The 16,559-nt window shown below is 39.8% G+C and overlaps 1 protein-coding gene across 1 annotated transcript in view; it reads left to right on the plus strand.

Annotated features, from left to right (window-relative positions):
* The first annotated feature begins 507 nt into the window (after positions 1 to 507).
* The window catches only part of EIF2AK3 (eukaryotic translation initiation factor 2 alpha kinase 3), an 82,705-nt gene continuing 66,653 nt past the window's right edge, over positions 508 to 16,559 (plus strand). Inside the window, exons 1-2 of the mRNA XM_024552338.4 lie at positions 508 to 997; positions 14,991 to 15,120. Of these exons, the coding sequence (XP_024408106.2) occupies positions 693 to 997; positions 14,991 to 15,120 (435 nt within the window). The 5' untranslated portion in view covers positions 508 to 692. The remainder of the gene's footprint in view (positions 998 to 14,990; positions 15,121 to 16,559) is intronic.

The following is a 16,559-nucleotide window of genomic DNA, read 5'->3' on the forward strand; positions in this document are numbered from 1 at the left end:
TTAAGTTTCCGGCTTTGTTTTCGCCTTTCCAAACAGACAAGGCTTTAGAAGAGCCACAGCGGAAGATCCTTTAAGGTCAGCCGCCTCCCGACCACCCGAGACTCGCCTCCAGGTCTTCCTTTCCCTAGAGATGGTACTCCCCACATTCAGAATTTGCCACGTATTACGTGCCGCTTCCAACCAATCAGGAAGAAATTATCTCAGAGCTTTGAGGGGCATCCACTTCCACCAATGAACTTCAAGTTTTCTTTACGGTTTTGGGTTGAGGAGTTCACCAATCAGGTAAGAAGCCTGCGGGGAGGGCGGGGCGTTTCCTGGGGGTAACCGCTTCCGGAACAGGGCCGGGCCTCGGGCGTGGATAATTCAATTTGATTGGCAGACGCGATGTCGACAACCGGGAAAGCCCACCGTCTCCAACAGGACCGGCCTGGTCCGTGGAGTGGCAGTGGCCGCAGCCAATCGGAGAGTAGAAGCGCGGAACGTTTGCTCAATGGGTGATGTCCGCAGGAGGCTGTCACTCAGGTGGTGGCAGGCACAGAGCTAAGACGTGGCGGGAGGTTCAGGGCTGAGTGTTCTGGCTGTCGAGGCGGCGGGATCAGTAGCGCGTCCTCTGTTGATTGGGTGCTCAGACCCACGGGAGAGGCGGACTTCGGAGGCTTCACTTCCATGCCTGAGCCTGGGGCCGGCCGCTGATGGAGCGCACAGCCCGCCCGGGGCCGTTCGCGCGGTCGTTGTTACTGCCGCTGGTAATGGGGCTCGTGGTGCGTACGGAAGCTGCGGGGCGCGACCCCAACCAACCCTCACCGGCGGCAGAGGCGGCGTTCGGCCTAGGGGCCGCGGCCGCTCCCACCTTGGCCACGCGAGTGCCGGCGGCCGGGGCAGTGGTTGCCGCTGAAGTGACGGTGGAGGACGCCGAGGTGTTGCCGGCGGCCTCAGACGATCAGGAGCCGCGGGATTCCGAGCCGGACCCAGATACCGAGCTGCGGCCGCGCGGCAGGTGAGGGGCGCGAGCTGAGTGCCGGGGTCGCCTTTCCACCCGTCGGGCCAGCTACTGGCGTCGTTCGGCTCCGGCCCGAGAGCTAGTCCTGGAGGGTGTCTTGGGGTTGGTTGCTCGCAGAATGGACCGCAGAGATGGGAAAGAAACGCCACTTTCAGACGGTTTTGGGCTTTGTTCAGACTCCAAGGAATTTTCAGTCCTCTTGTTGCCGGATAACTCCTTTTTTCTTTCGTGAATCGCCAGTGAGCTGTGGTGGTATGACAGCTGTTTTGGGGAAAGAATTCCACAAACAAGTTTCAGCATTTTCTCTTAACACAATCCTGTAGTGTCTTGGAGCAGGGTTTATGTCAGTATTTGTCTAATTGCGATCTGCGGAACACCTGCAGCAGAATCACCTGGGGATGCTGGTTAACTACAGTTTTCTAGGCCTCACCCCAGATCTGAATCAGATTTTCTCTGGGTAAGAACCTGGAATCTGCAAATTTAACAAGCACACCAGACAGTTCTTGAACACACTAAAGTTTAAGAGTTATGGGTAGATTCGTGAATTCTGGCATTTTTGGTATGTAGAGAATTTACCATATAAGTATTGAATCTAGGATTGAGTTGGTTAACCTCCTTGAAAATGATAATTCAAAATTCATGTTTTAAAGCACATTTCAAAGTCTGGTCACAAATGTAAGGCGTTTTAATGCTGAAGTGTTTTGCAGACAGCTGTCTTAGCACACCTGAGAAGAAAGTGAGGTCCTTTTTAGCAAATGGAATTAAATGAGCATTAGTTAAATTAAACCAGGGAGGGCTACAATGTGGGTTACGAAGTATTGTAAGTTTATAATGCTGTAATTATTAGATCATAATAAATAGATTTAATGGTCAGTTAAATATCAGAATCTTGATCTATGTACCTGCACACTACTATAAATAGAATAAGTAATAAAATTCTCTTAGCACCACTTGAATGTTTATACGTAAATATATTTTTTAAAGTAGCAAATATTTGACAACATTTTCATAGTTTTTGCTAATGAATTAATTTTCCTGGAAGGGTGTTTTATCTCGAAACTTCTGAAGTCCTACTCGAAGTAAGTTACATGAAGTGAGATGTTTCATTTTTCTTAGAATATAAATCCACCCTAGTAGGTACTTACGGGCACTTTACAAAGGCCCTCTGGATGCCCTGGGGTTACAGAGGGTGGACGAGATAGTCCCTGCCCTTCTGGAAGAGTGTGGAGTATAGCCCTGAGGGTTACATGAGACGCATAATGACTTTGCAGAGCATAGGCAGTGCAAATTAAGTGCCATCAGTGTCTAGAGGTTTTTGTGGTGTTCAGTGGGTGGAGTAGAATGGGTGAGGTAGATGAGAAGATAAGCAAAGGCTATAGCAGAATGACTTGATTCCTGTAAAGTGGTTAGACTTGTGATGAGCAGACGCAGGACTTGAGACATCAAGAGGCACAGAAACTGGGAAGTATGTTTAAGGAACAATTTGTGTACCTCTGTGTGTGTCAGTGTGCATGAGACCTGTGTGTATGTGAGAGATACAGACGTACATGGGGTGGTGCTGGGCAAGGAGGAATAGAAGATGAGACTAGAAAAGTAGGTGGGGGCCACATAGTATGTATATGGCTTTACACTAGCAGCATGGTTATCACTTGGGAGCATGTTAGAAATCCAGAATCAGGCACCACCCAGACCCACTGAATAAGTACCTGTTGCTTTAACAAGATCACTATGTGCTTTACATGCACATTACAGTTTGAGAACTGTAGAGTATCTCAAATGCCATGCCTGATTAAAGTTTTTGCTTAAGAAATATTTCTGAAGCAATACCATGTACTGAAAACTTGGGGTAAGGATACCGCAAGGAGAGTGTTGTAGCCGTTTAGATGAGAGGTTTACTGTTCACTGGATGTAGAACAGAGGGGATATATTTGAGGTAGAATCTTGGTTCCTACCAAATGAATCAGCTCCTCCTCTCTTGGCACTCCCATCCAAAGACTGAGACTGGGTGGCCAGAAAGTGAGAGCACACATGGGACAATTGAGAGATGTAGGGGAGCAGGGAAGAAAAGATAAGAGGTTTGGTGTTGGACATGGTGACTTGGAGGTCCAGGCAGGTGGAAATGAGTAACTGAAGTTGGAGAGCAGTCAGGATAAATGGTTGAAGCTGTGAGAAAGAGGAGGCTCATGGTAAATCCTCAGAAAATGCCTTATATTTTAGAGCAGATGGGCCAGCAAAGGAGACAAATACAGCTGGATAGGTTGGTGGTGTAGAGTGAGGACTAAGAAGAATGAGGGATTTGGTGATGAGCATAAGTAAAGAGTTTAAGTAAAGCAATAGAGAGTACTCAGATAGCAAGGGAGAGGTTAAGCATTCATCCTTTTCAGCTCCCGTCCCTCCTTCCCTCACTGCTAAACTGATAGGAGGCAACTTTTAAGACCGGAGATGTCTGATCTTATTTATACACTCAGAGGAGAGACCCTACATACACAGGTTGAAAAAGAGGAATGGAGGAGGAAGTGGAAGTAGTTGGAGACAATCTGTTTGGCAAGCAGGAGAATCACTTCTTTTCTCAGAAACAAGGTAAAAATAGAGGAATTCTGCCTGGCAGAGAGTAAGTGTTCTTTGGCATACAATTTTATAGGAAGACATAGGCCCAGGTGTAGGGGTCTGCCTGGTAGCTTAAGATAGTGTGGAAAGTTTGAGAAACCTTGGATAAGTAAATTGATAAAGCCAACTGGAGGTAAGTATGCAATGTTTATAAAACTTTTCTCTAAATGCTCTTAAAAAAAAGAGATTATCAGTTCATAATAATAGACCAATATCCTATTTGTTTCAAGAAGGAGGATTAGGGGAGAGATTTGAATTAACCAAGCATTAATTAGAAACAGCTGTGAAGAATTATGTTCCTTGTAAAACTGTTTTAAAAACAGGGAGGTGGGGAATAGATTGTCACTTTTGCATTATTGTCTTTTGATGCCCAAGAAGCTGTATGAAGCTTGCCAATCTTCCTCTCTCCCCCCCTTCCCTCCCTCTCTTCCTTCCTTCCTTCCATTTATTGATTTCAGAGAGAGGGAGAGTGAGAGAGAAACTTTGATATGTTGTTCCACTTGTTTATGGATTCTTTGGTTGATTCTTGTATGTGAGCTGAGCTCACCAGGGGTCATACCCTCAACTTTGGCCTATCCAGAGGACGCTCTAACCGACTGACCTCCCTGGGGCAATTTTTTCTCTTGGTGGCATTTTAATTGGCTTCATGATAAATCATACTTTGCAATCGCAAGCATATGAATGAGTGAATAAACTATTTTTTCTTTAAAAAGTAGCTAAGATAAATGTATTTTTCTGATAGCAGTCCTGTTGTCACTGCTACTTCTGTTAAACATTACAAAGAGTTGAAATTTAAATGGGATGGTGACTGCAGAAAATTGGGAAGAAAGTCATAATCTCACCTAATTATTAAGTTTTATGCAAGTTGGCATAATTTGAGTTACTAGTTTCCTGACTCCAATGGCAATAGCAGTTTACAGAGTGTTACTGACAGTTGTCATGACGGCCTGGGCATCTTCATGTTGAGGACATCTGACAAACTCAGAAGTTGTCAAGAGCTAGTTTTATGCTAACAGTCATGCTAATTTGTAAAATATTGTTTCTTTTTCTTCTGACTAATTCCCGTATAACAAAAGTATTACAAAATTTGATAATCTATGGTGCTTCTTGAATTGATGAATCTTTAAACTGATTTTTTAAAAATTTAATGAGATAACATAAAAATACTCTGCAAATATAAGATGATTTCATTCCTCTTTATTTCTCTCTGTCCTTTCACAAACTGATGTGATATGAATTTGTAGTACAGAAATCTGGTCCTCAGATTTTCAGATTCATATGCATGCTTTTGTTAAAAATGTAAAATATGACCATGGAATTATAAAATCTCAGAATACATTGTTGAAAATGGACTTTTCTGATTGCAGACTTTCAAAGTTGACTAAAACTCACATTTAAGGAAGAATTTATGCATAACTTTCAAGGCAAGTTGTAAGCCAAAATAAACATACTTTCGCGAAGAGTGGAATAGCCCTCCTGTCTACAATTGTCTTTTTAGTTTAATTGATACCTGGAGTTTAGATATGATATGTGCCAGGACTGAGGGAACTATACTTAATTTGAACTCTGCAGCCTTTATACACTGTGCAACATTTTGCATAAGGGATCCTGTCTTTATTAGCTGCCATGAGCTGTACTTCAGGCAGGGATCTTCATTCTCTAAATACTGCCTGGGAACTCCATCTTTTTTTTTTTTCCTTTTTTGTAAGAGGGGAGCTGCTTTATATTTTTATTACAGAATGTTTTAAAATACAAAGAAGAGAACTAAATATGAGATGGTAAGATTACTTTTTTTTTACTTTTTTAACCTTGTTTCATTTATAAATAACCTTATTGATTCAAAATGTTTTATGGAATAAAGTAGAAAAAGTGCTTCTGAAAATGTTTTAGTCTATTAGGAAAAGAATAACTGCCATTTTCATGTTGCTTATAACAGTGAGAAATTAGATTGTATTTCTTTAAGGTCTACCAAATATGTTAAAGTAATAAAGTATAGTTTTTTGACATTATATTTGTTTTGTTTTGGGGCACAAATAGTCTTGTGATATGTTTAAATAAAGGAGGTTTGATATGAAGATTTACATAGTAGGTGGGGGCTAAGAAGTAAAGTCCAGTAAGTATTAGTGTGTTTTTAAATGAGAACATGTGCTTCCCTGAGTGAGAGCATATTTTTTAATCATTTTTTACTTTTCAATTATAGTTGACATATATTAGTTTCAGGTGTACACACCAGTGATTAGACATTATATAATTTACTAAGCAATCATCCTGATAAATCTGTACACGTCTGACACTATGCATAGTTATTAGAATATCATTGACTATATTCCATATGCTGTACTTTACATCCCCCTGACTATTCTGTAACTACCAATTTCTGCTTAATCCCTTAACCTTTTTTACCCATCCCTTCAACACCCCTTCCGTCTGACAACTGTCAAAATGTTCTCTATCCATGGGTCTGTTTCTGTTCTGCTTGTTTGTTTATTTTGTTTTTTAGATTCAGTTGTTGGTAGATATGAATTGCCATTTTATTGTTCATATTTTTTATCTCTTTTTCTTCCTCTTTTTAAAGAAGCACTTTAACATTTCATATAATACTAGTTTGGTGGTGATGAACTCCTTCAGCTTTTTCTTATCTGGGAGGCTCTTTGTCTTTCCATTCTAAATGTTAGCTTTGCTGGGTGGAACAATCTTGGTTGTAGGTGTTTACTTTCCATCACTTTGAATATTTCATGCCAGTTCCTTCTGGGCTACAAAGTTTCTGTTGAGAAGTCAGCTGACAGTCTTATGGGGGCTCCCTGGTAGGTATCAGTAACTGCTCTTCTTGCTTTTAAGATTCTTTAACCTTTTGCATTTTAATAAGATGTGTCTTGGTATGGGCCTCTTTAGATTCATATTGTTTGGAATTCTGTGCTTCCGGAACTTCTATGTCTATTTCTTTCACTACGTTCGGGAAGTTTTCTGAGTATTTTTTCAAATAGGTTTTCACTTTCTTGCTCTTCTTTTCTCTTTCCAGTACCCCCTTGAAGCAAATGTTGGTATGCTTGAAGTTGTCCCAGAGGCTTCTTACACTATCTTCATTTTTTTAAATCCTTTTTGCTTTTACGATTGGGTGTTTTTTGCTTCTTTATATTCCAAATCACTAATTTGATCCTCTGCTTCATCTACTCTACTATTGATTCCCTGTAATGTATTCTTCATGTCTGACTGGTTCTTTTTTATGTTTTCTAGTTCTATTTTGTTTCTTGTCTCTTTTTTTGACCTTCTCACTGAGATCATTGATAAATAACCAGTGTTTTGAACTCTGCGTCTGATATATAGCTTGTCTCCATTTTGTTTAGTTCTTTCTCTGGAGTTCTGTTCTTTCTTTTGGTAGATGCTGCTTTGTCTCCTCATTTTGGCAGCCTCCCTGTGTTGGTTTCTATGTATTAGATGGAACTGCTACATATACTAGGCTTGATATAGTGGCCTTATATAGTAGGTGTCCTATAGGACTCAGTGGTACAGTCTCCCCGGTCACCCACAGTGGGTGCTCCAGGTGTGCCACCCCCAAGTTGTGAACCAAGGCAGGCTGCTGCTAGTGCCAGGCCTGCGGCCACTTAGCAAGAGGTATAGGGGCTTGCTGAGGCCAGATGCTGCTTATTTTAGAGATTTTAGGAAAGTCTGAAGTATGAACAAGACAGGCCATTTGTATGGAAAAGCCACTGGAAACTGCTTGGATGGCCCCACAAATTGGTTGGGGCAGGGAATCAGGGAATTGCCAGGGTGAGGTCAAGAGTGTGAACCAGGTTAATGGAGACTCAGATATGGCACTCCACTGCTGGCTCTGTGGGAAGGGGTGTCTCAGGAAAGGAATAGTGTCCCCTGTCAGCACTTCTGTCTGGCAGAAAGCTGCCTGGCTCCCCCACACCTCCAGCTGAAAGCACATGTTTAGGGAGGAGATTCTTGGCTACATCAAAAGAAGCAGATTTACCCAAATCACATTTTGTTCCTCACCCGAGGATATGCTTATTGGTTTTTTTTAGAGAGAGAGAGAGAGAAATATCCAAAATCAGTTGCTTCCTGTATGTGCTCTGACTGTGCATTGAACCCACAACCTAGGTATGTGTCCTGACTGGAATTGAACATGTAACCTTTTGGTGCACAGGACGGTGCTCCGACTAACTAAACCACCCTGCCAGGGCCCAAATCACATTTTTAACTTTGGATTTTTTGTTTTCCAAGAAAGGAAAAGTGAACCTTTAAAATAGTTGGAGCCAAACTATTTTAGTTGGAACCAAACTAATTAATAGTTGGAACCAAAGCAGTTGTTAATGTGGAAATATCCAGTCGAAATAATGTTCTCCTCTCACTTGCCTCTCTTTCACATGGGAAATTTCTGTAGATAGTAAGGCTATTAAAATTACTGACTGAAGGAATTCAACATGTATTTACCAGACTCTGATAAACTGAATTGTAAATAGGCAGGTATTCTGGGTATTTTAAGTCAAAGCAAGCAATTTTTTTATTGTGGGTGTTCATTTGGAATAAGGTCATTTTTGCTTAGTTGAGGGCATAATCAGACCAATAACAAGATAAATGGCATCTTGATAAGATTTATGGAGGGAATAGAAGCTACACATTCTAATACTATAGTAGTTGGCACTTATATAAACTTACAGTTAACAGAATAATGGAATTAAGTATTAGAAAACCTAAATTCATGCTTCAAAATTTTGTTCAGAACCTCTTATTTGGTGCATGACCTTAGGCAAGTTACAACTTTTCACATCTTTCCCAGCCTCTTTTTTTGTTTTTGTTTTTGTTTTTGTTTTACATGAATAAGAGTGTCTGCCCTAGCAAGACTTACTGATTCAATAAACTTTAATTGCATTTTATTAGGGGCTAGGCATTGTTAGGTGCTGAGGGTAGAAAAATGGACCACTAGTCTTGTCCTTGAACTCTCAGCCTAACAGGGAGATATAGTTACTTGTGTTAAAGAATGAATTATACCAGAATGGATAATAAGTGACATAAGGGTAGTATAAGAGTGAAAAGAATGGAAGTGTCAAATGAGCAAGTCTTTGAATGTTATGTGTCAGGGACGGTCTAGGCGGCAGGGATGATGTGACCAAGGGCAGAGAGTAGTGGTTCCCAAGGTAGGGCTTCTGGACTCCTGTGGATCTACCAAGGTAAAAATGGGGATTGGTAAGAGGTTAGTATTTTTTAAGTAATTGCATAGAAATTGGACATTCATTCATGAGAAGGCTAATCAAAAAGCCAAGTTTCTACAAATTGGCAGTCACAAAATAGTCCTGGGGATGTAAAGTACAACATAGGGAATATGGTCAATAATATTTTAATAACTATGTGTGGTGCCAGGTGGGTACTGGAATACTGGAGGGGATAGTTTGTAAAGTACGCAATTGTCTAATCACTATGCTGTACACCTGAAACTAGTATGTTAATATTGAATGTGAACTATAATTGAAAAATACAATTTTAAAAATATATATCATCAGGAAAGAATAAAAAGTGTCTTTGCTTTGAAGTAGAATTATATCAAACTTAGCTACTTTAGCTACTTCTTTTCAGAAATCTTTAATAATTTGTTTGGTACTTAAATATTTCCCTTAAAGGTGTGGGAATTCATTGGAAGTGGTGTTTATTGGGCAAATGAAATCATTTAGGACAGGAGACCAAAAGCAATTTAACAAGGGAACTTTGTTGAAAAGGTTAGAAACGTGTGTGTGTGTGGGGGGGCAAGCAGTGATGTGGGTGACTATGCTAGGTTATGAAAGGTTTTATGTGTCATACAAAGCAGTGTGGGCTTTATTTAGTGGGCACATGCAACATCAGAAGTTTATTAGGTTTCTTTTATAGAACCAAAACTGTTGGAAGGACAGAGGGAAAGAGATCAGAGGCAGAAAAAGATGTCAGAAAGACTTTTAAAGGTGTTTTAGTGAGAGATGAGAATCTGTTCCTGGACAAGGTCAGTGGTAATGAACAGGAAGGGAAAGATTTAAAAGAAGCTAAAGTAATAAAATCAAGAGTACATGACTATTATCTAATGTAGAGTGTGAGGGAGCAGGTAGAGTTGATGTCTGGTTTAAATGTTAAGTGACAAGGTGGATAGAGAAATGTGTGGAGAAAAGTTGAGTTTCCTGTGCACTTTGTAGCAAATAACAAGTGTATTCTGCTGAAAGTACAGAAGGAGGGTTGGGAGAGGGAGGAGCTGTAAATACTGTATAGTTCTGGGAGCTGTCTGTCATGTGTCAGACGGAGGTAAAGTTGTGGATATGGAGAAAGCTAGAACTCCATGGCCTGCTTTGTTTGTGATTGAAAGCAGGAGTGATAGTGAGGATGGGTGACAGGGGCTAGTGCTGTGGAAGCCAGGGTAAGAGGAATGCCCAGATTGAGGAGCCACACTATTTCAGCTGCTGCTGCAAGTACATGCCTGACTAGGGGGATGGATCTGGCCATTAAGAGGAGGTCACTGACAACCTTTCTTGAGAGGAGCAAACAGTACTTGCTGTCCAATCATCCAAACAAATGCCTTTGGAAACTAAAGTAAGTTAAGTGAGAGTTTACTGGCAGAGTTGATCAATAGGTCTTCTTCAGTCAGGTAATACATTATTATTATATTTTTGTTTTTATAAAAATAATTACATTTATTTTTATAATAATAATGATTATTGTTATATTTTACTGTAAGGAAATAGCCCTTTGAATTAAATCATATTTGCCAAATTGACCTTATAAGATTCACCTGTCCTACTTGTGAAGCTCCATTCTCCCAAGACCCCTGTGGAGAGGGACTTGTGGACCTTTCCTTGTTTTTAACAGGCTCCAGATGACTTTTATGATCAGGCATTTCTGAGTTAATCTGAGCTAGGTGAGATAGCCATACAGGTTGACCTGGGGGTTTTTGTGGGTTTGGTCCCCGAATCACAATAAAGTGAGTAATGTGGTAAGCAATTTGTAATCTTTCTGCTGGTGGAGGGTTTTGCCTCCAGTTTGTGAAGAATGCAGCATCTGTGAAGTGCAATAAAATGAAGCATAATAAAACAAGGTGTGTCTATATATATTTACATATGAAAAAGCCAATTGAATGAAGAAGCCATGCAGAGAGTAAGCAGAACCATGTGGATGTGCACTCAGGACTTCAAAGCTCTGATTCTTTCCACTGGAAATGCTGCCTCTGCAGTTCCTTTGTTCTCAAATAAGTTAAAGTCTTTCATCATGTTCATAGAAACCTCAAAGCAGGGTGAGTGGATCATGGGAAGATAAATGACTTTATATTTTCCCAATTAGGGGAGCTCATTTTTCATTTCTACTTGATGTTTATTCTAAATGTCATCTCTTATTGCTGTCCTCTGATTATTGCTGCATTCAGCCTGAGGACTTTGTTTTTCAGCAATATCTCTCTCTCTGATGCCTTTTTTAGTTGCTAGCATGTCAATGAGCACCTCTCTCATAGACTGTGATTAGATACAGTATCTAAATTGTAGCATATGTAATACATTTTTGTATGTGTGTGTGGGACTGCTCAATTTCAGCCACAGCAGAAGAGGTACCTACCTCCCTTCCAGAACATGCTTGGAAAGGAGTCCATAGTGAATATTATGGCTAGTTTGTAGCAGACAAAAGGATGAAAGATAAATTTATTTTTTTAGAATTTTTAAAAATTGATTTTGAGAGAGAGAGAGAGAAGGAGGAGGAAACATTGACCTGATGTTTCACCCATTCATGCATTCATTGGCTGACTCTTGTATGTGCTCTGACCTGGGATCAAACCTGAAACCCTGACGCATCAAGAGGGTGCTCCAACCAACTGAGTTACCTTGTTAGGGCCATTTATTTATTTACCCTATTAGGATATTTATTTATTGGACACCTGACAGAGTTTGTTAGGGGATTTTCTGTTATTCCCATTAAGAGGGTCTAAAATAATGAAGGGTACCCCACTCAAATCTAAGGACCAGATGACTAAGTAGCAATAGCAGGTAAGAGAGTGATGTGCTTAATTGTTCCTCCCCACATGTTTGTATTTAATTATTGCTCAAATTTACAGATACTGTCTAAATATAGTTCATAATCTGAAAATATCTTGTTTATTTAAAAAGCAGAATTTTTGACTCAGTTAAAAATAAGTTTTCAGTGAAAGAGTAGTTAAGTGTTAGACTCTAAATTACTTAACAAATGTGTTTTCATATATACATAGGACACACATGCACATTTTGTTGTTGGATTTTTCTTTATTTTGAAGGTGAAAGCTAGAATCTTACCATTCTTCTCTGTTTACCTCTAGAATAAATAGCTACATATTTAGAAAAATTATAGCTTGTTGTTATTGTTATTTTAATGACTAAAACGCCTAGGATAATAAATGAATAATGTTCTGAATTACAAAAAGTAGTAAATTTGTTTACTATTGAACTGAACTGTTCCAATTGTCTCCTTAATTTTTTCATGGGTTAATACTTGTTGCTTACACTGAGTTTTATTTAAATTAAAATTATTTTTTCAACCATTTATTTGTGGTTAATGATTATTAAACATAAAAATTAAGCATTTGTACAGTGGGGCCAGGAGAGGGGGGTTAACTTGGTTCTGAACCTTGGATCTCCAAGTTAATTATATTTTATTGCTTTTATTTATAAAGTGGCACATTTAAGATAGGAGTTTTTATAACCTTCATTATAAAATAATTTTCTTACTTGAAGTATCTTTCTCCCCCACCTCCCAACTGATTTCTTTAGAAAGCAGGATAATGTGTGGGGAGGGAAGTCGAGTTGTTCCCTTTCTTTTGGTTTGTTATCTAAAATTACTAGAGTTTGTAGTGTGGCAAAAATTTTTACCTTCACAAATTAGACTAAGTTACCACTTGAAAAATTCAAAGTGAGAATTGGTGTATAGCTTGGGAACTAAATTAACAATTTTACTTATTCATTTGGTAAACAAGTTATTTGGAAGGTTTCAAATGAGTTTACTTAAACTGTTTTGTCTCGGTCAACTTGTAGCGTTACTTTTAATTTGGTGCATTGTACATCAAGTGAGATAGAAAAGACAAAAGTTGTATTTATCCTAACCAGGAACATAACCAGGAACATGTGCTTGGAATTTGCATGGTCTTTGAAGCAGACAAGTATACCTGACAAATTTCCTAGAACAACTGTACAACACAGGCAGAAGGAATAGTAGCTGCAAAGGCTCCAGAGGAAAACCACACATGATGTGTGTGAGGAATTGGGGAAGTCAGTCTGAGGGTGTTGATTTGGATATGTGAACTTTGAGAGGTCTCTTAGACAATCTACATCTGATAGGCAGATATGTAAGTTCAGAACTTAGGGAATGGCTTGGAACCAGAGATAAAAATTTGGGAGTTGCCAGCATATAGATGGTATTTTAAGCTATGATACTGGATGAGACCACTATTCTCTACATATAGGTAGAGAATATGTTAAGATATAGGAGAAATGAGGAAGAACTAGAAAATGAAGCTGTGAAAGAGTAGGTTAGAGGGAAAAACTATATCAGGAGAGATGGTGTCCTAGATACCATGTGAAGAGTGTGTTTCATGGAGGGCAGGAGAAGTAGCTGATCAGGTGCTACTAGAATGTCAAGTGAACCGAGACCTGACCATGGGGTTTTTCAATGTGAAGGTGATGGGTGACTCCAGCAAGAACCTGTTCAGTGGAGTGGTGCAGGCAAAAACTTGATTAGAAATAGTTCAGGGCAAGGGGAGGAGAGGATTTGGAGATACAGAATATATAATAGCTCTTTCAAGGCATTTTGTTCCAAAGTGGGCAAGGAATGAACTGGAAGCTAGAAAGAGGAGAATGGTTGTTTCTGTTTCATCCGTGTTGGTTTTTATGTTGGGAAATCATAGCCAATTGGAATACTGAGGGGAATGGTCTGGTACAGAGGGGAATAACTGGTGTGATGACAACAGGAGAGATTTGCAGGAGTGAGTCCTCCTGTATGCACGATGGAGAGACCTCTTGCCTAGGTGGAAATGGTGGTGGTGGATGGCAGTATGGACTGTTCACCCACAGTAGCAGGAGGGAAGGGGAATACATGGGTCTAGGTGCAGATGAATGGATAGAGGTGATGGTGCGAAATAATCTTGTTGGATTGTTTCTGTTTTCCTTCAAGAAATGGGTAGTACAATACCTGAGATGCATGAGCTTGGAAGAGCTGGTACCAGGAATTTGAGGAGAAATGAGAAATGTAATAGTTAACCTAGGATAGTGGGCAAGTAGATGGACTAGGGAAGTGTCATATGATTTTTGAGCATCATCAATAGTCCTTTTGAGGTTGGTGGTCAGAATTAAAGTGAGACCAGTCAGCATGGTTATGTTATTCTTCAGCTACATTTAACTGCGCAGATGTAAGACTCAAAAAAGGCAGAAAGTTAAATTTAACTAGGATTGGAGTTTTGCCAGTCAAGTGTGACATGTAAGAGAGGGGTAGGGGTTGAGGGTGTAAGAAAGGAAGTGCTTAAAATAAAGCACTACAGAATTTCAACTTGTTAAGAAATAAATGAAAGCCTAATGATATTAAAGGTAGGATCAATAGCTTGTAGGTTCTGGTGGGGTCAGCAGTTCCTTGGCGTCAGGAAAGTAGAGGATATGAGCTGGAGAGAGGGGTAGTTGGCTGGGGGCCGGATGCTTGAAATTTCAGTGGGAGAGGGAAGTTGTGATTGGTAATGACAAGGACTAGAGTCTGACCATGGGAGTGGCTGAGGCAAGGTAGACAGATCACAAAAACCCAAAGAATTTGTTAATAGTGACAGTAAACCAGGAGCTAAAATCCTCATGGAATTGGGCTAGTAATCCAAGGGTCGGTAAACAATTGCTAGGAGGAGTAATAAAGGGAACAATGTATTGAGGATTTTTAGAGAGCAAAGAAAGTAGTCTGAAAATGGTGACGAGGTGCAAGGAATACACCTACTCCACTACTAGGCCCAGTCAGTGGCCAAGAGTATGGAGAAAACAGTGATTGTTTTTGAAGCAGTGTCCTCAGGGAAAGCCAGATTTCATTAGAACAAGAAGGAAAGTGCACATTCAGGGAAGACTGCAGGATTTGGAGAAAGATGGAAAGAGGACAAAGCAGGGAATGTTGAGTTCCATGTGGGGATTAGAGTGTGGGAATGAGGGGTGACCTAGGAGTCTGGCACTTTTCATAAGTGACAAACAGATAAAGGTCATAGTGCAGTTGCCTTGGAGGGCTACAGACAGATTGTGGTGGCAAGACAACTAGGTGTTGTGAGAAGGTGGGTCCCACTTCTTTCATGCAGGTAGATGCCAGAGAGGGGTTTTCTTTTGAGTGTGTGGAGTAAGTGCTTAATAGCTTAGATACCTTTTACAATTTTTCCTATTAATTTTTAAATTTACAGATCATTAGTGATTATCAGCACTTTAGATGGGCGAATTGCTGCCTTGGATCCAGAGAATCATGGTGAAAAGCAGTGGGATTTGGACGTGGGATCTGGCTCCTTGGTTTCATCCAGCCTTAGCAAACCGGAGGTAAGAATTTTCCGTTAAATGTTGACATTTAACGGAAAAACTCAGTTATAATGAACAATTGCTAATATTCATACTATGTATTTAGAGCTGGAGCTCAGGGCCCCATTGCCTAGGTGTGAGGCCTGCCTGCGTGTTACCAGCTATGCCCCCTTGAGGCAATTACTTTCCTATTCTTCAGTTCCCCTCTTGTAATGAGGTAGGTGATATTGTGTAATCATCTACTTAGGGTTGTTTGGGCATTAAATGAGTTAATCATATAAATGACTAAGGATCCTATCTGCTATATCGGTATAGCTCATTATCTGAGCTATAACATGATCATTTATTATTATTATCACATAGTCCCTAAATAATAAAATAAATATGTATAGTTTAAGTGTGCTTTAATAGAAATACAGGGGTTGGCAAAAGTAGGTTTATAGTTGTAAGTTAAACACGGATTATTCTTGTATTATTTATTAATTGTGTTATTTTCCATATGAATAATTCCAAAACTACTCTGCCTCATGACTCTAAGACTTGGGCAGGTTGCTTAACCCCTCTGCTTTAGTGTCCTCATCACGAGGGTAAGGACACTGCCTGCCCTGAGGAGATTAGGGGAGTGAGTAAGTGAGGTAAGTTTATTTTTCTCCTCTTTAGTTTTGATTCTGATAGATTGTCTCTTTCCTTTTGTGGAGATTTATTCTCTTGTTTAAATCATTTAAAATAAGTTCCTCTTTTTAGTTGAGACTACCAACATGAAAGCAGTGACATCTGTTTTCCAGAATAACCTCAGCCTTTTCTCTTACCAAGTTGTACCTTTGGGTTACTCCTCAGGGTACTCTTATTTTTCTATTATCATCAGTCAGTCTTAGCTGGTAACAAGTTTGAAAAAGGCAAAACCTAAAATGAGGGTCTTCAGAATGAACTGATTAGTGGTGAAAGAATGTTTTGATGGGAAAACTGCTACAAAGTGACCCACTTTCACTCCAGTAAACCTAGCCTGGATTTTTTGCTGGAGCACTCAGGCAGGTGTTTAGGGAGATGGCACTGTCTGAGCTCCACATTCGCTGTTTGCTAAGCCCTGACTGGACTTTCAGAGTGCCTACTATTTATCAGACAGTATCCTGAAAATACCTGTTCAGAGTAATGGACTTCTGTTGTACTGTGAATTATTAATACACATAGCAATTTGATTATAAATTACATTAAAAATTTTGAATCAGGTATAATATTCTAATGATTACTACTCAAGCTAAACATTTATTTGTTTGTGTTCTGCTGGGATTATGCTTGTGTATGTATGTTTTGCTCTATTTTTAAACTATATGTAAAAGAGGATCAGCAAAATCAGAAGATTATAAGCTGTTTATATCTGAGGAGTGCTGTAGTGGTACAAAGCATGTGTGTGTTTGCAAAGTAAAATGTATACATGCATGAGTGAAAGATAAATTGCGTGG

The sequence above is a fragment of the Desmodus rotundus genome, chromosome 3 (assembly GCF_022682495.2).
Source record: "Desmodus rotundus isolate HL8 chromosome 3, HLdesRot8A.1, whole genome shotgun sequence".
Lineage (NCBI taxonomy): Eukaryota > Metazoa > Chordata > Mammalia > Chiroptera > Phyllostomidae > Desmodus > Desmodus rotundus.